We start from the raw sequence: 22,968 nt of genomic DNA, 5'->3' as shown, positions 1-22,968 counted from the left end.
CAATTTACAGTAAAACAAGAGATTTTCTTATGCTAATTTGATGAAGCTAACTTCTGTTTGATTTTTTTTGGGCTCCAGCTGCTCTGAATCCCACAGAGAACTCAATAAGAACATTGCCCTTCCCAAGCATTCACATCTTTCTATTGCTTTCTCCAATTATCCCACTATCTATCTTCTCATTCCTCTGTCCTTTGCTCTCCACAGTGGGACGCCATCACGGAGATGGATGAGCATAATCGTCCCATCCACACCTTCCAGGTGTGCCACGTAATGGAACCCAACCAGAACAACTGGCTCCGTACAAACTGGATACCCCGTCAGGCTGCGCAGAAGATCTACGTGGAGCTTCGCTTCACCCTGCGGGACTGCAACAGCATCCCCTGGGTCTCCGGCACCTGTAAGGAGACTTTTAACCTCCTCTACTTTGAGGCAGATGAGCCGCATGGTGCCAATGCTCATTTTCATCCCAACGACTACGCCAAAATCGATACTATTGCCGCCGACGAGAGTTTCACACAGACAGACCTGGGCGACCGTGTTTTGAGGCTGAATACAGAAGTGCGGGAAGTGGGTCCAATAGCTCGTAAGGGTTTCTACTTGGCCTTCCAGGACGTGGGTGCATGTATCGCCTTGGTGTCTGTGAGAGTTTATTACAAAAAGTGCCCGTCTACCCTGAGAAACCTTGCCGCCTTCCCTGACACTGTACCGCGGGTGGATTCGTCTTCACTGGTGGAGGTCAGGGGAGCGTGTGTTGAGAATGCTGAGGAACGTGACACACCCAGGCTGTACTGTGGAGCTGATGGTGATTGGCTGGTGCCGCTGGGCCGTTGTGTCTGCAGCATAGGCTATGAGGAGAGTGACGGTCTCTGTATTGGTGAGTTTAAACATTAAATCCTGCTTTGTTTTCTGTCTCGGCAATAGGGTTTGTCAGTAATATACATATAGATATACATATAGATTATATGAATGATTATATAATTATTAAAATATTTAATAAAAATAAATCACTTGTTTTTCTTGTGCAACAGCGACACCAGCAGGTAAAATTACAGTGGGAATTCGCATCTCTCTCGCCTCCCCTGAGCCCATTGAGTTTTACACCCTAAAGTGTGCACCTTTAGCCATAAAAAAGATTGCATTAAACAAATATTGAAAATATACTTTCTTTATGTTTTTTCTACATCAATTTGAAGATTGAATGCAAAATTATTGCAATATAAATATATAATTAAAAACTGTAATGTCAGGTGGGATTAATTGTGATTCATTTTAGAAAAAAAAATTTTAAAAGTTTTTTAAAGACATCTCTTCTGCTCACCAAGCCTGCATTTATTTGATCAGTACAGCAAAAACAGTACAATTTTGAATTATTGTTACTATTTCAATATATTTTAAAATGTAACTTATTCCTGTGATTTTAAAGCTGGATTTTTAGCATCATTACTCCATTCACATGGTCTTTCAGAAATCATTCTAATATTCTGATTTGCTGCTCAAAAAGCATTTTATTATTATTATTATTATTATTATATTATTATTATTATTATTATTATTATTATTATTATTATTATCATCATCATGTTGAAAACAGCTGAGTAAATTTTTTTCAGGTTTCTTTGATGAATAGAAAGTTCAGAAGAATAGCATTTATCTGAAATCTTTTGTAACATTATAAGTTACTTTATCATCACTTTTGATCAATTTAAAGCATCCTTGCTAAATAAAGTTATTAATTTCTATAATTTAGAAATATTAATTAAAAAATCCTGAAAGAAAATGTACTCAACTGTTTTAAACAACAACAACAACAACAATAATAATAATAATAATAATAATAATAATAATAATAATAATAATAATAATAAATGTTTCTTAACTCTGAAGGATTATGTGACACAGAAGACTGGAATAAATATATATATATATATATATATATATATAATTTTGAATTATGCAAAAATACATTTGTGCAACACTCTCTTACCAATGTGTGTGAGTTGTGATTTTGTTGTGATTTTATGTATTTATTTATTTATTTTTAAAAAAGTTACAGTATCTGTATTTTCTCTGGCTTCAGATTTGCTCGGAAACGGGCAACCCGGAGCGGAGTGATTACAGAATGATTTGCGCCGGGAGGGAAAATTACTGTCACTCCATTCCACTCACATATTGTATTCCATTCTGTACGTTGCTTGCCGACGTGCAAAGCTTGATACTTCACTTGCTTTTTTTGGAACTGTTTGTGTTGGTGGAGAACAAGCCAGCTTTTGTCTGAAATATGCGTCACTCAATATATGCTCATGTATAAAAGCAAAATCAATGAGATATTCAGTACATCAGCACTTGCTTGTGGGACATTGCTTAAATATAAAGTTAACAAGATATAAAATTACTCATACTTAAGATTTTGGTCATACCGCCCACCTCTGCTCCGTTCGTGATTGACTGAGAAAAGCTCCATTCCTGACAGTAGGTGAAAAGAGATGAGAGAATTCTGCTGTGATCCAATGATGCAAGCAGATCTCCTGTACGGAAAGAGGACGGGACAGTCATGATAGAGACATCAGTGACTGACCCGGTTCACGCTGCGGCAGCCTGTAGGGAGGATCTCTGTACATGTGAGAGAATAGAAGATGGCAATGGGAGTCAAAGACATCATTACGTTCTCATTATCATACAGTAACTGAGCATTTCAGCCGAGAGCTTTGTGAAAGGTACTCGTTTTTAGTCTCTTTCTCTGGATTTGTAAGATGTGCCAGATGAAGTATCACTCTTACGATAGCACGCTGTCTGTGATATGATTTAGATTTAGTGAGTACATCAAAAGTAAAGCTCTGCTGTCACAAGGCCGTTCAGTGCATCTCTACTACCTGCCTCCTCCGTTTCCTGCCACCTCTGTCTCTTTCTTCCTCTTTGCACATTATCTAAGCAGATCACTCCTCAGATTAAGGCTGCAATCGCACTGGCACCTGTCAAAGCCCTAATCAAATCCCCAGCGTCAGGGCGGCTCCTGCTGCAAAGTGAATCCATAATCAGCTCTCCCCTGCCCATCAGAGACCAGTTGCTCAGCATGGTGTTTGTGTGTGTGTGTGTCAGGGACAGAAGCAGAGAAAGAGAGAGACAGATGAATTGCTGAATTTTCAGAGTATGTACTGAATCTTCTAAAGTTTGTTTGTTAGTGATCCAGATGTGTCAGTTCCAGGTTGTCATTGTCATGTATAAACAATTGTGGAAATAATTTTCAAGTGTTTTTGAAAGGAAAGGAAAGGAAAGGAAAGGAAAGGAAAGGAAAGGAAAGGAAAGGAAAGGAAAGGAAAGGAAAGGAAAGGAAAGAAAGATGTCCCATACTCGGAAATGCAATACTGTGCATTTCATCCATCCAAGTGCACACACATACAGCAAAGAGTAGTGAACAAAACACACACACACACACACACTGGGATCACACACCCAGATCAGTGGGCAGCCATTTTTTCTGCAGTGCCCAGGGAGCAGTTAGGGGATTGGTGCCTTGATCAAGGGTCTCACCTCCGTCATGGTACTGAAGGTGGAAGAGAGTGCTGGTCATTCACTTCCCCCACCTACAATCCCTGCCAGTACCGAGACTTGAACCCATGACTTTTGGGTTTCAAGTCCGACTCCCTAACCATTAGGCCTCGACTGCCTCCATTGTTTAAATTATAATAGGAATGCAGTTTTAAAATTCTGACCAATACTGATGGGATGATGATATTTATTTATTTGTTTATTTGTTTGTTTGCTTATTGTTTGTTTGTTATGACTGGTGGAATCACATTAGTAAAATTTAGTAAAATTAGTAAAATGTGTGTATAATTTTATCTAACTAAACAAAAAATAAAACTGATCAGATGTTTTAAATTTAAACATTGCAACATTATAATGTAAAGTATACAAAATATATGCATATATGGTCACATATATGGAAAATCATTTTAAAATTTGCTAAAGATTACATTTAATACTTTTATATTATTAAATGTGTTGATAAACTTTAAGCAGGAGTTTGATGAAGGCAAAGGCAAATATAAAAATAGAGGAAAATTGTATGCAAAGTTATAGGGGTCATATGATACGATATCATATTTTCCTTTGTTTTTGGAGTGTTACAAGTTGTTTGTGCATATAGAAGATCTGTAAAGTTGCAAAGATTAAAGTCTCAAACCCAAAGAGATATTGTCTATAAAAGTTAAGACCCAGCCACACCTTCCTAAAATGGCTCATTCAAACACGCCCCCACATGTCTACATCACAGTTATATTTACAACACTGTTCCAGAACAGTACAATGTAAATATTCAAGTGTGTGCACCCCATTTTATGGAGGACTGTTTCCTGAACCTGGGAGAGTGGCTGTGCATGCTATAAAGTGGGGCAATTCCAGCTTTGGACAGTCTGACAGTCTGGCGCTTCTGACTCACAGCCTGTAAGTACATTTTCATATTTAAAGAATTTGCTTCTGGCTCTTCAAACACGAGTATTGAGCAGTGTAATGTAGTGCTTGTTTCTGTTTCTACAATCACAAACACTAATCAGAGCACACCGTGGTTTTCAGAGTGATGAACTTCGTAAAAATCGACGTGTTTCAGAAAAACAGGGCAGAGAGCAAACATAATGTACAGTATGTGGAAAATAATGTGTTTTTTGGACTCCAAACTGCGTAAACACATTGCATTACACTCAATATAAACAAATAATATGTTCTTTTTAGGAACATCATATGACTCTAAATAAATGAAGAAAATCTTTGATATTGGCTGATAAGCAACATGGGGACAAAAAGTTTTAGTAAATGATTTTTGGTAGCTCTTAAAGGGATAGTTCACCCAAAAGGGAAAATTCTGTCATTAATTATTCACCCTTATGTCATTCCAAACCTGTAAGACCTTCGTTTCGGAACACAAATTAAGATATTTCTGATGAAGTCCAAGAGCTTTGATGCTACATAGACAGCAACACAACTGACACGTTCAAGGCCCAGAATGGTAGTAGGGACATTGTTTAAATAGACCATGTGACATCAGTGGTTCATAAAGCTGCAAGAATACTTTTTTATGTGCAAAGAAAACAAAAATAAGGACTTTATTGAAAAATGTATTCTCTTCCCTGTCAGTTGGCGTGCATTCACAGGAGTACAGTACCTGACACGGATGAGAAGAAATTGTTGTCTTAAGTCGTTGAAAAACGACACAGAGACTATTTCAGTGATGACATTACTACCTTTCTGGGCCTTGAATGGGTTTGGAACAACATGAGGATGAGTTACTAATGACAGAATTTTCATTTTTGGGTAAAATGTCCCTTTAAACCCTTGAAAAGAACTGCTCAACTCACAGTTCCCTGCCAACTTTCTTAATCTGTTTGCTTCTTCGCTCCCTTGGTATAATGGGACAGCAGAAATGTTCACTGTTTGAATCCCAGCAGATGCAGTATGTCACCCTTGTACTATTTCCTAATGTATCATAAATGATTTTTACATTCATTTGACATTGTCCTGGAGAGACTGTCTGTACTGTTGCCGGACTAATGCTCTGGGGGCGCCTCCCACTGCTGTGGCGCTTTAGAATCACACTGCCTGCTGCTAGTCTGTGTTTCACAGCTCTGCTAGGATAGATTGTAGCCTTAAGGGTTTAAAAAGCTTGTCACGCTCTTTTTGTGTGTTGCTCTTTTTTTGCCGAGCAAGTTGTTCCACTTAAAAGCACAGAGATAAGTCAATCGTGCCATTGTACACTGCTAATCTCTGAAAGATGAAGTGTGGCAATTTTTTTTTTTTTTTATGTTAAAATATTTTATCCTATCATGGTTTAATGTACAAAGACAACTACAAGTAAGCCATTTCAGGGTGTATTCCTAAACAGTTTGAATACTGTGGTTTTGCAGCTCTTTCAAAACATTGTTTGAGAAATACAACATTTCAGCAGCTCAAACTTTGGATTTTGGCAGATGGCATACAGGGTGAAAGGGTGGTAGAGTCTTTCAGAAATGTTTTTTGAAAAAAAAAGTTTGGAATGGGATAATAGCATACACTGTAAACTGCTGTGTTTTTAAGACTATTTTGTATTTTAATTTAAGTTTGTGTTAAAAAAAAACGTTTATTCTTGACAGTTTGATTACACAGTGTCACAAAAGTCTCAAAAAGGCACAAAAGTCTAGTATGTACATGAGGAAGAGGACTGTAAAATAACATAACAATAATATATTATTAATAATATATATATTTAAATATAGGATGTTTACAACTAGTTCTCAACCGACTGGTTTCACATTTTACAGTTCAGTTATTCTATGCATACAGGAAGTTCAGTTCATCTGATTGTGTGACATACCTATATCCTAACTCAAGTTTGTCATATTCATTTTGCACCAGTAATTCAAGAATTGCCGGTTGCTTATAAAAATTCCTTCTACACATTCTGTCATCTTTTTTTTCTGTACAGATTTTGCATGTATACAGAGCTGTCAAAATGTTCACATTAATCTCTACCCAGGTTGTACAATTAGCCAAACTTGTGTACGCATATGTCTGGGAAATGTAATACCAGCTTTTGGATTTATATATTTTGATACGGATAATGGAAAACACAAGATGAGCTGATTCTTAAGCCCGCGAAAGGCGCTTTCTCTTCAAAGCCTGTTGTTTACTTGGGCCTTGGATGGAGCTTTCTTCAGTCTTGATCCTAATCAGGTCTGACTGCAACCGGAAAGCAAGGCAAATATTATTTCATCTCTACTGCATTAATACAGCAGTGTCCTGTATCTTTTTCCACGCCTCTGATCTAAGCATAAGGTTCCTTTAGCGTATTTCTCTATATGTTTTGTTTCTTCTGCCAGGTCTCACCTTCACGCACCAGATTTTTATCCATTACATCAACACCTGTCTGCCGTTTGCTCTCCTTCCCTGTCGTGTTCTGATTCTCCACTGTGTTGCATCAATGGTCTGTTCTGCCAGCTGTGAGGGATTGTTGGAAAGGTACATACTGAATGTGTGTGTTCTGACTTTAAGTTTACTTTGCCCCAGGACTGAACGAGACGAGACGGAGACATTGAACCAATCCAGTAAATGCCAGATAGCTTATTTAAATTCTGCTGCAGAGTCCTGGACTCTCCTACCCTTACCATCAACTATAGCAAAATTAACCTAGTCTGAAGTGTAGCTATTTTTAAACACATCAAATCTGGATGTATGCATTTTTCTCATCTACCAGCCACTGTGGTAGCTGACTTTTTAAGACATTTTGAATTGACATTTGACAAGAAATGATTTCGCTTAGACGCAAAGATGCACGCTTGAAGAAACACATTTGATCATATCTTGAACAGACGAAACAAGCCATCAGTGTGTGTCTGATTGGCTGTTTTTAGGATTCAGTGGAGCTCTGCTGCCCAAACATGTTGAGGTTTATGTAAACAAATGAATGTAAGGACTTCTTCATTTATGCCAGTGACCTCAACAGTTTTTTTGTGAGACTTTTGTGAATGCTCCAAATAAACAATCTCAGGAGGTGCTCGCAGTTTAGTTTACTTGAAATCTATGGTGTGGTTTGATTGTAATATACAAAGTTCTGGAAGTTTATTTTGAGGTCGCCCAATTTCAAATTGAAGAGCTCCAAACAGAATTGCATTTCAGAGGTTCACTTCAACTCTGCATCACTAGCTGATGCTATGAGAACACTCTCTGGTGTGGCGATTGTCTGAAGCCTCATTCATTGGTGGATAGCACTAGCACCACCCACTGAGGTGTCACTTCACCAGCATGCTCACATAATCATGGATGGATTTCTTTTCTTCAGGAAGAAGATTTATCTGCAGTGGCATGTAGGCCTGTGTCGAAGTTTAATGGGTCTCATAGTGTCAGTGTCTTCAGTGTTACCATTGTGCCTACTCCATATGACACCATTTTAATGGTAAGTCAATGGCCAAGGACTTTCTCCCCACTGGCCTGCTTATTAAAGACTCTGAGTGCCCTCTGCTTATTTGGAACCATCCTCTGATTTTGGCCCAGGAATTTCCCTATGGTATGGTTTTTAATTTCAAAGCAATTTCATATCTGATAGGCTGAGGAGCTTTTTACAAGAATGGCCAGGCCTGTGGCAGTTGGAAGGATGATTGTTGGAAGGCTTCTCAAATGGCACACCAATTGTCTGGAGTTGAGAGAGAGTTCTCTGGTTCAGAAGGACATGATAGGTTCTCAGGTCTGGTCTATCTTCTGGAGAAACCTACTTAGAGAACGCTGATCACAGCAGACCTTCTCTTTCAGGTTCTGGGCTTGCTATGGCATCCATGTCCAAAGTTTTGGAGACTTTGAGTTTGACCTCTGAATGGGGCACTTTGAGGAATTCAGGCTTTCGTCATGATCTGTGAGATGTCTCTATGCTTTTGAAGTGGCATTTTTTTTACATCTTGTGCACCCTCAGATTATTAGCCTTATCTGACAAAAGTTTGGCAGAGAGGAGGTGGGATTGTTTGCGTTCTCCCTATGGTTCACACTGTCTATCCCAGTGCCGGCTGTTCTCTGGAGAGTTCAAAAGGACATGGTCTAGGTTCTCAGGTCTGGTCTCTCTTCTGGAGAAACCTATTTAGAGAATGCTGGTCACAGCAGACCTTCTCTCTCAGGTTCTGGGCTTGCTATGGCATCCACTTCCGAAGTTTTGGAGACTGAGTTTGGCCTCAGCATGGGGCACTCTGAGGGATTCAGACTTCTGTCTGATATTATTGAGACCATGATCTATGAGATGTCTCTGTGCTTTCAAAGTGGCATTTTTTACATTTTGTGCAGACAATGGGGAGTAGACCAGTTCACTGCCGGGTAGCTTCAGTGCTGGAATTTTTGCAGAAGCATTTTACTGCTGAAGCAGCTATTTCTGCTGAACAACTTCTGCTGTTAATGGTGTATCTTTAGTAAGACACTTTCTTGTGTCTTGGTTCATGCATAGGATGGGACAGCTAAGGTTTTTCTGTTCTACACAGATTCCATCTTGGGACTTACGTGTGATCCTATAGGGTTTTGACAGGGCTACCTTTTGAGTCAGATGAGTTTTTGACTGTCAAGATGGTTTTCTTACCGACCCTCATTTCTCTTAAGAGAACTGGGGACTTGTTCCTTTTTTGGATTTTGCTCTTGGTCAAGTTAAGGTCTTGGTGAGGCTATCTTCCCAGGGTGGTTTCTTCTTTGTTTCTTCCTTGTTTTTTGAGTCCCAAGAAAAAGAGAGGTTGCATAGTGGATTTATTTAGTTGACTATAAAAGTCAGTGGCATCAAGTTCTGACAAGTTGTTTGTCTGCTTAGGTTTAGGCTTAGGCTTAGGTTTTGTTGCTGAGGAAATGCTATATCAAAAGCTTATGGGTCGCATGGCTTTGATTTCTCCTTTAAGCGTTTGTGCACACTCTACTAGGAGAGTGTTTAAACTGTTTTAGACGTCACAAATTGTGGTAACAGTGCAATAAATGGCTTAGACAACAAATGAAAAACAAACCAGCTCTTATACCATTTAGTTGAATAGTCTAGGGCTGCTGTATTGAACAGAACAACAAAGACATCCGACTGTTTGGAAGGATTTCAATCCGCTTGTTTTCAATATGGACTTCAGGATTGTTGTGTTCCAGTTAAGTTGCAGTTGTGACTGGCCCCATTTCTGCATCTCGGCATGCAGCTACCAGCTAATTACAGTCATTTGTTAGATTCACAGCTAATTTACTTCTTTCTTTCTTTTTTTTCTATATCCCTCTACTTTCTTCTGCCAGTCTGTCTCTGTCTCTCTTTTCCTCTCTCCCCCTCATTGTGCATTTTAATTAAACCATCTGCTAAATAAAGCCATTCCTGGGATTCAAGCACACAAGCTTGACCCTCAGCACTCTGAATCCTTTCTGCAGAAGTGAGCCTCTCTGACACTTGGTTGCTTTTCTTCTAGTGTAGTTTTCACAGCATCAAACGTTCTGTTTCTTTCCTCTGCATGAGGTCACTGAGGCTAAAGACACAATGATGAATTGTACAAAATGCGCTTAATTAAGTTTGCCACAGTCATCTGGGACTGCTTTATTTTTATAATTGTGTTTTTGTTGTCTTTTCACTGCATCACTCTCTTTTTCTTTGTTTCTCTCTCTTTTTTCAGACCTTAGCTTGACCTCTTACTGAATTATGGACACTACTCCACATTATACAGAGGAACAGAAGCAAAGCAGAAACTTTAAACTTTCTGTCGCTTTACTGTTTTACCCCAATTACAGAGACAATTCAGAGTATTTCCAACTCCTGTCACTCAGTGAGAAACTTAAAGAGTAACAGACCTCCTTTATTTCTTCTTTTTGTCCCCCTCTGCTGTTTTTTCTCTTCTTCTCTATTACTGAAACAGCAGATGAGTGGACACCCGCACAGCAGGAGATGCCATGAGAGTGTTTCTCTCCTTTCCTTCCACCTCCTTTCTTTTTGCTTAGTCATATCAGGCACATGAAGCTTCAAACGCTGCTCTGAATCTGAAGGTGGGGACGCTTTCTTTTCAAATATTCTTCTAAACTTTTTTCTTTGTTTAAGCAGTGCAGCCAAGGTGAAGGGGAATGAGGAAAAGCTTACCGTTTTAGTAAGCAGCATCACTCTAGAGATCTGCAGCAGACAGTATTTCAGGTTAGAGAATTAAAAAAAACAAAACAAAACATCAATATCCTGAGATTATTGCATCTACATTGTGCCAGAGTACAGTGAGAAAACCAACCACAGAACTGATTGCGCCAAATGCAGTGTAGACATTTTACTGTCTTGTCTTTAGCAGGATGAGGAGAGCTTTATTAAAACTGTCGTCTACAAATCAAAAACTATAAAATATCGCAAAAGATGGCATAAAACTCCTCTAACAGTAGTGACAGTTATTCCATGGGGTGTCCATCAGTGTTGGGGAGGCTTGTGCAGTTTACTGAGCTAGTCAGGCTTGACAACAAGCAAACATAAAAAGTAGTTCTAACAAAAGTATCTAATTGCATTGAAGCTTCCTAAAACCTTGTCCACATTGAATATAAATGCCAAGTACACTGAAAGCCTGTCGCAATGCGCCTTTAGTTGACAGGCGCCTCATTTCTATTCCTGTATTTTCGACGCACTGCAGAGCTGCTTTAGCCACCTCTTCATCTGAAATTAAATAATTGACTTATATCATATGTCTGTGATTATTTGTCTGTTTGTACTAATTTAAATGATTTTATTTAAATCATTTATGAAGTTTTATAAATAAATATAGAATGAGTTCATGTGACTCTTTGCTAATACAACTTGTATTAAAGTTGTACTGTATTTAATTTGTAAGGTTCATAAGGATTTGGGGAAAAAAAAGCAATGAACAGCAACTTGTAACCAAATATTCCCACAAAAAAGAACAATGCTGCACATGAACCATCCAAATGAAGTGATTTACTCTTAAAAGTTGATTTATTTTACATGGAGCTGGTTATCCTCCAGAGCTACCATTTTAAAATCACATGTCCAGCTCAATGCTGGTAATCGGTTTATACTTGTAACTCTAATGTTAGTTCGCAGGATATCTTAATAATGGCTAAAAGGCATCAATAATCCAAAACTTCTTTAGGTGTTCAACATGACTGCCATGCATCACAGATACATCTTTGTCATACCTGCCATTTTAAATTGAGTCATGAACATTTCCACCAAAATTTCTAGAATGAATCTGGCTTTCTAATGCTACATATGAGAGTGCACCACTGAGATGTATTGTGAATCTGATTATTCCTTCAGTTTGCATATGAGAGCAGTTTTTGCAGAGATTGTTGGGGGACAGTTGCTTAAAGTATATATTTTTAAGCATTATTACTGATTTGTAGCACAGAATAACTACGTATTCAATAAGCATTCAAGTATCAAGACAGCAGTGATGCAGTATTTTAGATAATTGTGTATTTTGTAATGAAACATGGAGCTGTGAAATCACAGGGTGATTATTTTAATAGTTTGGGGGTTTTTCAGTCCTGAACATAAACTGTAGGCAATCAGGCTGCTATTAGAGTTTTGTAGTAATGTTGTTAAAAAAAATCTACATGAATTACAAATGTATTTTTGAGGCTTTTATATTAAAAGCGCAGATTAGATATCCTGTATTGCCCAGCACCAGGACTTGTTACTAAACATAGTTTTGTTCAGTTTTGAAAGGGGTCATCGAATGTACAGTTCACCTTTACATGCTGTTGTGTGTTGGCATTTGCCTATAATGATAAAAAATCCACCCAGTGGTTTTTATTTGATCTGTAAAAATAATTTCCCCTTTTTCAAATCAAGCCATTCTCAGCATCTTGTCTGTGTGATGACACACCGACAGAGGCGGCTCCCACGATAGTTGATTGACACCGCCGTCTTACCTTAGACCTGCCTTGAATGAGAAAAAACAGTCCGATCACCATTGTTTTGGATGCTGGAACAGGTAACGTACGTAGACAAGAATGGCTCCTAAGCGACTGAGGTGTTCTGTTGTTGGATGTAATAATGAACATAGTGGTCGTCATTTACTCCCAACATTTACTCTCAACATATATCCGTCTATGTTCGTGCGAATCATTTGTGATCCAGATTCACCTACAGCAGAAGTGAGTATAAGGTTTTTTTTTGTTTGTTTTTTTATGAATTTTTGCGATCGTCTTTCCTAATAAGTTTAGCGGCTAAACGCGGCTAAAGTAAACAGGCTCGTCGCTCATTAACATTTAAAGCAACATCGACCAGAACAGAAAGATTTTTGCAGAGCTGATTTTGGCAAGGTAAAAAAGTGTTTTTACACTACCACTGAGACATTTTAACCAAAGCATGTGATAGACTTTTCATTAAGACCTTTCATTCATTTCATCACCTTTTTTCATTAAGATATCAGTATGTGGAAAATGGGCATCCGAAGACCCCTTTAAGGATTTTAATGACATAACACTGCTTTTCCATTTTCAGTTATCTCCCTTGTGAATATAAGAAATGATCAGTGCACATATATGGAGCACACAGAATAAGATAAGTGGAAGGTTTGATTATAAGTATCTTCATTTATGTTTTGAAGATGAAAAGTCATACATGTTTGGAATGAAATCAGGGTAAATGATGACTTTAATTGAGTGGCATCACTACTTATTAATGGAAAGTAGTTATTCCCCAACACTGGTGTTCACAGAGAGATATGTTTGAAAAGGAATCACCGCTTAAGGTTGTAAGCAATTGCATTTGGAAATGCAAATTACATCCGCATTCATTTATTTTCAAAAGGCTGTCAACAAAACTTCGACCAGCGGTCTACTCCCTAGTGGGGAGGAGAGGATATCTTGGCATGTTTGATAGGTGATAGTAAATGTTCCCCCTGGCCTGCTGTTTAAAAAAAATACAAGTTGATTACCTTTAATGGAATATTATTGCCGTAGGTAGCGTGTCTGCTGTCTACGCAGACTCTTTAATTCTCAGCAAGTGGAGTGATGCGTATGAAATGAAATGTGCATTCAGACAGTGTTTACCCACAAGCATTTGTTTGAGTATGTGTGTGTATTTATATTTAAACAGACACAGTAGCTACGGAATAACTTGTTTGTTTTTGTTCTTCTCATCTATCTAACACCTCTGTGGGAAACTAGACATATACAGATGCCGACACGCATAAATACCCACAACTTGTGCACGCACTCGACACATCCCCCCTCAGATTCCTACGCATTGTTCACCAAATCCTGTTGAAGCCACTCTCATAAATCCTGTATAAATCCATATAGTCATCTGACGTAGAATGTGAAGCAGTTCTGCTTCCTTTCAAAGCTGCCCGTGTTGATATTCAGAAGACCCAGTCGGGCCCCTCAGAGTGATAAACGGCTGGCCATAGGCCATCATAGCTCGCACATCCATTATTGCCCCGTCAAACTTGCATCATTCATCATGCTGATCTGATGTGTAAATATTAGCAGCAGTGTTTAGGGATGGAGCCGGTGTGCTGAATAGCATCAGGAAGGAGGGAGAAATAAACACAGACAGACAGAAAGACAGAGAGAATAACTCAAGATAGAAAACTATGGTTTCTGATTTGCCAGAACAGGCTGCTCTTGATTTATTGATTTATTTATTCATGTTTTGTGTTTTGTATTTTTGTTTCATAGAAAAAAATCAGCAGTTTTGTTAAAATATTATAAACAACCAGCATGCAGAAAAAGAAACATAAATCAGAAAACTATATCACAGAGTGAGTGGCCCCTGCAGACCTGACTGTTTTAAAATCAGTAAGACTTTAAAATGTCAGATACTTTGACCATTTTTTAAGAAGGCAAAGTTAGTTCAGGTTTTAAAGTTTTATGTAGTTCAGCATCCAAAAACATAATGAGATAAATAATTCCTGATATTAAAAAAATGGGCTAACATATTGTGTCTATAAAAAGTCACCCTGTGAAAACCTTTACCTTTTGTCACATTACACCCTGGAAAATAAAATAAATTAAGTCTAACTTTTTTGAGGTACATGTACACATTGTAACCCTCATCATTAAAATAAAAAATCTGGAAGATTATTAAAAATCAATCAGTGAAAAGCCTGGTTTGGTAAAGTGATCAGCCCATTTGAATATACCATTATAAACTTGCTCAGGTGCAAGCAATCAACTTCTAGATTAAACACCAGGTTAACTGCCCCACCTGGCATCAATAGTAGTAGTGTTGATTACTTCAGAATAAAACACACTGTTTCTTGAAGACTCCATTGTTAGTAGCGCATGGTACGGCAAAGAATTCGCCATGGTTGGGAAAGTGCTTTCAAATAACCTCCGGGATAATGTTGTAGAAAGGCACAAGTTAGGAGAAGGCTCCAAAAACATGTCAAATGCTTTAGCTGTCCCTTGGAGTACTGTTCAGAGCATCATTAAGAAGTGGAAAACTTATGGCACCACCAGCACATTGCCTAGATCAGGCCGTCCGTCCAAAGTGGATGACAGAGCCAGGAAGACATTGATAAAAGAAGGCAACTTTGAAGGACTTACAAAGCTTTATGGCTGGGTCTGGTCTGTCTGTGCATGTGACGACTATCTCCCAAGCTTTACACAAAGCTGGCCTGAATGGCAGGGTGGCACAAAAGAACCCTTTCTCATTTGTGCTATGCTAAAACACATTAGTCAAAAAGTGCTGTCAAAAAGTGCTATGGTCTGATGAGACCAAAATGTACCTTCTTGGACTGAACTCCAAGTGCGTTGTTTGGCAAAAAGCAAACACAGCACTGCCCAAAACACACCATACCTACTGTGAAGCATGGTGGTGGCAGCATTATGTTGTGGGGGTGTTTCTCTTCAGCTGGGACTGGGCGATTGGTCAGGATTGATGGGAAAATGGAAGCTGCCAAGTACATCCAAATTATTGAGGAAAACCTGCATCCCTCTGCTAGACAGCTGAAGATGGGCAGGTCATTCACCTTCCAAAATGACAATGAAAATGACCCTAAAAATACTGCCAAAACAACAAAGAAATGGCTTAAAGAAAAAAAGGTGACTGATGACTCTAATTAAAGCAAAAGGTGGCTCTACGAAATATTAAATCAAGGGAATGATAACTTTTCCATCCTCGCTATTCTTTTTTTTTTATTTATTATTATTATTATTCATTTGCAGAACTGTTGTGTTTCTTTAATTGGTTTGATTGTAAGAACAAAATTGTACATAAAGCTGAAAAGTTATTTGGAATAGGGTTTCATTTCAGACAAATAATGTAACTATTTCAAAGAGGTATGATGATTTTCTGTAGGCACTGTATATATATATATATATATATATATATATATAGTATTTTATTTATTTTTTTTTTTACATTTTATGCAAAAAAAAAAAAAAAACATTTTACTTTTCTAGTACACAATTATATTTTCCCCACACTACTGTATGTTAAAAAAGCCATATCTTTTGTTTAAAAATTGTTCATATCACATACAACTCTGCTAATCAGCTGTCTGTCTTTGTAAAGTTGCTCATTCTACTCTGCATTTAAGCATGAAAATGACCTCAAATATAAATTAATAGTTTTGCCTTCAGTTAGATTAGGTTATGAAGACATGTGTGCATTTCAAAAATAATAAGTGTTTATTGTGATACAACTTGTTTTATTTGTGTCAGAAAAACATCAACTAAGTTACCCACTAGAACCCCCCCCAAAAAAGGAATGGTTTGTCCGATTCTCACATAACTTGCACAGTATGATGATTTTTTCTCTAGAAGCACATGGATGAAACACTAGAAGTTATGTTCTCTCTCTTTCCCCTATTGGTTAAATTAGCAAACCACTGTCAATTGACTGTCAACAGTGTTACACAAGTATTATTACTGCAAATTTTAACAAGACAATTTAACGAAAACGTATGTGTTGTTTATGAAAATATATTTCTAAACATACCATATGCTCAGTAGTTCTAGGCTTTGATGTTGAGTATTGGCTCAGAACACTAAAAATGTCAACTAAGTTACCTGTCAACTGTGTTACACAGTAAAGGTAACATGGTGGACAGCAATCATAGATGGTATTTTATGCACATATTCCTACAGATCACCTTTACCTATCACTTTATACAGTATAGCTTGTTTCAAGCAGCTGTGTAAGGTCATGTTTGGGTTTTTGGGAAAAAGGAAAACTTTTTTCTTCACATTTCCAAATTCTAAAAGTACCCTTAATTATAGAATGACCCACATGTTGGTATTATATAAGTAATATAAAGAAAAGACAAGTAAAAACAAGCAGATTTTTTTTTCTGTATATGTTGCTTTAATAAAGTTAGATAGATAGATCGTCACATGTCACAAACTCATCACATATAGTAACATATACACACATAAACTTATATTGTCATCAAAATATACATATGTGAACATTATATATTGCCTTATAGGTAAAACATATGACAATATTTCTGTTGATATAGGGCAATATATGTCATTACATTTCCATATGGGCTGAAATTGTTGACGGAAACTTGTGATTTTCCCTTCCTAGAAACAAGTTTAACGGTTCCATTAGATATCATGAGTATAAAAAAAAAAAAAAAAAAATACTCAAGCTGATCTAGTTGACCAATTACAGGACCCTGTTTGGGTTAAGGGAGAGGAGAATACAATCAGGACACATCATATCCCAGATTGAACCCCACTCACAAAAGCAACACATCTCAACATGTCTGGAGCACATGAGTTAACCTCCAATTGAGGTAATCCTGCATTTAATCAGTCTGGCTATGGAGAACCTTTGACTGAGAAACATTAGACTTTAGATCAGTTGAGTCTACATACTAAAATGTACTAGCATTAAATTAACTTCTTTAGAGTAGAATTTAACCGAATAAAAGTGTGTGGGAGTGAAATTAACCTCGTATGGATTGATTTAGCATCGGATACGTTTCCCGGATAGATTTGCAGCGTCTGGCTGCGTGTCTCTCTCTTCAAAACGCTGCTCTCCTCTCTCCTCTCGCCATTTGTACCTGTTCTGCACTCTCTGCTGTAGGGCCATCCATCACAGGCAGCGCTGCATTGCACAAACAAGCTGGAGTGCTGCTCCATCCTGCCCCTGCAGAGCTTTCATGCCTGTGAGTGGATCCGCGCTCCCCACTCGACCCTTCAGCTTCCGTATAGTATTCAAACCACCATGCCAGCCCGCAGCTCCAGATCCTCCCTCCGTCTGACAGAACCCAAACCCTTTTTAACTGAGTAATCTCTCAGTTTACAAGGCACCTGTTTCCTCGAGGCGGCGCGGGGGCGGAAGAATCCTCTCACTTCGGCTTACTCATTCGTTAAGCCCAGCCAGGCTCTTCAGAGCTGCGAATGAAGATGCAGAGCTGGAGAACTTTCCAATGTGATAATTGCACACTGCAGGCATCCCTCCGCCGCGGAGATGACATTGACAGAGGTGAAGGGATAAATGGAGGAAGCTTTAGAGTGATTCATGCTTTCATGCTTCACGCTTATGGGAACCGGCCGAATGGGGAGGATGTGCAGAAAGACCCTCGGTTTTGTCGTCAATGGAGTCCGAGAGGCAAACATCCAGAACGTTATGTTAAGGAGTGCTGTACTCTATCGTGGCGGTGCAGTAATTGGAGGTGCGGAATAATTCAGTAGCCAAGTTACCCGTTCGCATGTCAGGCAGAGGAATGGGAGAGCTCCACGGCTCTAATTGAGCTGGGTGAAGTCTGGTTTTTAGCCTATAAAGTGGAGGAATTACTCAGCAAGTAGCTCAATTCCTGCAGAGCTCTTCTGCAAATGATCTTAAAGTCTTTTGACAGGTGAATATGCAGGAGAGCGGAAGCAACCGGATCGTTTATCGCAAGAGACAAATGCTAAAACAAGACAAAATCCAGACATTTAGTGCCATTGAGGAACCCCCACCTGATTGAAATGACAAACCGACGCAAAATGCGTTTAATTTGAAGGTGTTTAATAAGAGCAAACTGTTTTTTCTCCTTCACCCAGGTGAACATATGCAAAAATATTCAGCTTATGCAGATTCGCAGTTTGCCAGCAGTTGCGTCGCACCAAGTTGAAGCCTGAACTTACGATGACTTCTGCTTCCCCCCCTCTTTTTTTCGCTCTCTTTTTTTTTTTCCCGAGCGCCGCTTCAAAGGCCATAGTGATCAAAGCAGTCTGAGCGAGAGAAAGGGAGGGAGGCAGAGGCAGGGAAAGAAAAAACGAATGAAAACTCCCAAACGAACAGAAGAATGCGCAAACAGGGCTGTCTACACAAACAAAAGCAGTGCACCACAAATTCGCTCCTTCTTTTTTCTCTTCAGAGCAAAATTTCTGTCAGACAGACTCAACATCTCAATTGACGCTCTCTCTCCCTTTCGCTATTTCAATTTCAGACCCCCAAGCTCGAGTGCATAATATAGCAGCTCTATCATGACCCAAATAAGACATCATGTTGCCTGTGACGCATTAGAGATCAACTTGAAATGGTGATGTTTAAAAATGAGGATGAACGGCGCTTACAGATGGCAGGGGAGCTTTCGGTTCTCACCTACTGCAGGAGACAACACATATACAAACAAGTGGCGTGTTTTCTACATTTTCACTGCATGGGTTTCTGATAAGAAATCTGATTATTCTGAAATCTGATTTGTTTTTTTAATTAAAAAAAGACTTCAAGCAACCAAACACACTTCACTTCTTCTGAATTACACTCAAAATTTAATTCAGGAACACTTTTCAGTGCAATTAAAAAACATGAGAAAAACAACAAAACTGAGACATTAGAAAACATTGAAGTGTTAGCTATTGATATTTATTGTTGGCATTTTTTTTTAAAATAATGAATGAATAATCACAGTCCAATACTGTATTAACTACATGCATGGATGATTAAAAAAAAAAAAAAAAAAAAAAAAGTACTTTCATTGTGTTCATGTGGATCACGATTTCCATTCTTGTGGTTATGCTCAATTAAAATTATTCTTGCAGTTGCAATGAATTAAGCTCATTTAAAATGTTACATATTTAAAGCGATTGCCAAAAAGTGTGACTAAAGAGTTGAGTTAAATTGCGTGTTTTTAATCATATGAACAGCAAAAGTGTTGAAATGAAAACTATATATATAACACTGCTGTATTTCTTTAGTTTCTTCCTTGTAGATTATAAAATCAAATAAGAAAAACCAATGCTTGCAAACAGTGTTGCTTATTTTCAGCCCTCTTCATCACACAGACAGTTGTGAACAGTCATGATGTCTTTGATTTTCATTCTCAGAAGGTGAGAAAGGCTGCGGGCAGCTTTGAATACTAATGTGAGACTATTGCTGTGCTAGATTATAGGAAGGAAATTACAGCCAATTAACATGGGATCCAAGACACTCTGTTGTGCTCTTAAAGGAGCACATCTGGCTCGGAGCTGTAGACTGTCGTGATAATGAGGGGCTCGAGGTAAATGAAAAGATTTCTTGGGTAGCACAGCCTGTGCCTGTGCACTGTCCTAACAGATTGCTTGAGTTATGACCTGACATGAATGCTAGAAGTGACTGTTTATGATAATGTACATGTTTCAAAAGAAAAGTTTAAAGCATGCTTTCTATGAAATGTTCTGTTGAATGTACTAGGCATATAGTCATAGTAGGCATATACTATATAGTCATATGACATGGCATGATCATAAGAGAAACTTTTTTGGCCTTAAAGGGATAGTTTATCCGAATATGAAAATTCTGTCATTAATTACTCACTTACTTACTTACTATTAATTACTACCCTTATATTGTTCCAAAGACCTTCGTTCATCTTCAGAACACAAATTCAGATATTTCTGATAAAATCTGAGAGCTTTCTAATCCTGCATAGATAGCAACACAAATGACACGTTCAAGGCCCAGAATGGTAATAAGGACATCGTTAAAATAGTCCATGTGACATCAGTGGTTTAACCGTTATGAAGCTACGAGATTACTTTTTGTGCACAAAGAGAACAAAAATAATGACTTTATTTAACAATTTCTTCTCTTTTATGTCAGTCTTCGACATGCATTCACAACAGTACCATGAATGTTATTGTCTATGCAGGATCAGAAAGCTCTCAGATTTCATCAAACATATTTTAATTTGTGTTCCGAAGATGAACGAAGGTCTTACAGGTTTGGAGTGACATGAGGGTGAGTAATTTATTTTTGGGTGAACTATTCCTTTAACTGCAACTTGGTTAATAGATATGATTTTTGCAGATGCCGATATCGGTAACACTTTGATAGTGCACTTTAGACATTCTGATAACTTAGTAGTAACTTTGTAAGTGCTTCAACTCCAGTGTGGTAGATGAGGAAGTATTATAGGGTTTGCCTTTGTGTTACTAAGAAACAGAAAAGAAAACACTGTAGTTTCGCATATACCGTTTACTTTGTTACTAAAGTTCTGTGTGATAATTAGTCTGAACTTTTAAACAGAGACAGTAAACTAATGAACACAGAGAATGGGAGTTCTGTCCACTCTCAAAAGTCCCACTTCTGATATATCAGCTAAACAGAAAAAAAAAATAAAAATAAAAATAATAATAATAAAATAAAATCCACTGGGCCAATAACACTAAGGCCAAATACTGACTGATGTATCAGCCTTGGCAATTTATTGTTTGACTACCACTTCTTAAGTGTATAATTTAGATTTCTGTATAAATGTGCGAATTACCAAAACTGCAGCAGAAATGAATTTCTATCAGTTCAAAGCCTAAGCAGGTCATACAATGCATCGTTGCCTCGTATTATTGCAAATGCCACCTACAGTAGCTCTTTTGGCACTCAACCGTGAAGTACCACTTGTATTTTCTATAATCCATAATTTAGGACTCTGAGGTTTTTTTTTTTTTTTTTCCTTTCTTCAGGTTTGCAGTTTTCTGTTAAAGGAGAAGTCCACTTCCAAAACAAAGATTCACATATAATGTACTCACCCCCTTGTCATCCAAGATGTTCATGTCTTTCTTTCTTCAGTTGTAAAGAAATTATGTTTTTTGAGGAAAACATTTCTGCATTTGTCTCCATATAATGGACCGATATGGTGCCCCCGATTTTGAACGTCCAAAAGGCAGTTTAAATGTGGCTTCAAACGATCCCAAATGCGGTTGTAAACATTCCCAGCCAAGGAAAAAAATACAATTTAAGTACTTTTTAATCTCAAACGCTCGTCTTGCCTTGAACTCCCTGAACACTGTGTATTCTGACTCAAGACAGTTAGGGTATGTCGAAAAACTCCCTCAACTTCAAAAAACATTTCAAAAACATCCTACATCGCTGCAGAAGTACCGACCCAGTCTTTGCAAAGAAGATCAAACACCCTTAACAAAAAAGGTAAAACAGCATTATAGGATGATTTTAAAGTTGAGGGAGAACATGAGATGGGAGTTTTTCGAGATATTCCCTAACTGTCACGAACCGGAAAAAAACAGTTCAGGTAGAGTAAGACAAGATGAGCGTTTGGCATTAAAAAGTATATAAATTGTATTATTTTTATTAAAATAACCAATCATTTCACTAGATTATACCATTCTTTCTCGGCTGGGATCGTTTACAACCGCATTTGGGATTGTTTGAAGCCACATTTAAACTGCATTTTGCAAGTTCAAAATCGAGGCACCATATGACGAAAAATGCAGAGATGTTTTCCTCAAAAGACATAATTTCCTTATGACTGAAGAAAGAAAGACATCAACATCTTGGATGACAGGGGGTGAGTACATTATATGTGAATATTTGTTTTGGAAGTCGTCTTCTCCTTTAAGCAGTGCAGTTATTGAACATCAGCCTTCTAATTCCTTATAATTAAATTCATCCAGAATTTGTCTGTTGACTTTGACCCACTTACAAGTACTGTAGGGCTTTATTTTGACCTTCTGGCTCAATAACACTGTCTGCTGAGACCTTTTTTGCCATAGCCTCATTCATGTATACCAAAACAAGCTGAAACTGACACCTCCAGAATTGTATCCAGCACCTTGTTTGCGGATCCCCCACCATACACCTATGAAATACACTTACGTTACCAGTACCATGTGTTTAATTTTAAAAAAAAAGAAGAAGAATCAAAGGACTAGCACTATACATAAGTAATCGGATGTACACGGAAATGTGCATTGTACAAAATAATGAAATCTCATATGTGAAATATATTTTAAAAGAAGACCAAAAGTAGAACTACAGCCTACAGAAACCCAAAATGGAAGCGCCTACACAGCTTTTATTTTCCCTCTGGGTCAGCGCCACAGAGAGATCTGTGTCTACAGGGCTCTTAAATAAGGCTCACGGGCCCCTGGAGACTAAAACGAGGCCTGGAAAGACAGTTATAGAAGAATCACTAAACACAGGTCACCTGCACAAACCTGACCAATAAGCCTGTTGTGAACATGTGGTTCTCATTTACTACCGTATTGATCGCTCAGCGCAACGATCTTAGGTCTCTCTCTCTCTTTCTTTTTACTCTCTTTTGGAAAAGTAAAAGGTACTACCTGGACTAGTATAAGAGA

General features: G+C 38.0%; 1 protein-coding gene across 2 annotated transcripts in view; it reads left to right on the top strand.

Annotated features, from left to right (window-relative positions):
* The window catches only part of epha6 (eph receptor A6), a 134,820-nt gene that overhangs the window by 39,279 nt on the left and 72,573 nt on the right, over positions 1–22,968 (top strand). For both annotated transcript variants that reach the window (XM_051108536.1, XM_051108527.1), the window contains exon 3: positions 205–874. In XM_051108536.1, coding sequence (XP_050964493.1) covers positions 205–874 — 670 coding nt within the window. The remainder of the gene's footprint in view (positions 1–204; positions 875–22,968) is intronic.

The sequence above is a fragment of the Labeo rohita genome, chromosome 1, assembly GCF_022985175.1.
Source record: "Labeo rohita strain BAU-BD-2019 chromosome 1, IGBB_LRoh.1.0, whole genome shotgun sequence".
Taxonomy (NCBI): domain Eukaryota; kingdom Metazoa; phylum Chordata; class Actinopteri; order Cypriniformes; family Cyprinidae; genus Labeo; species Labeo rohita.
Note: the sequence above shows the minus strand (reverse complement) of the source record. Positions and strands in the feature narration are given on the sequence as shown.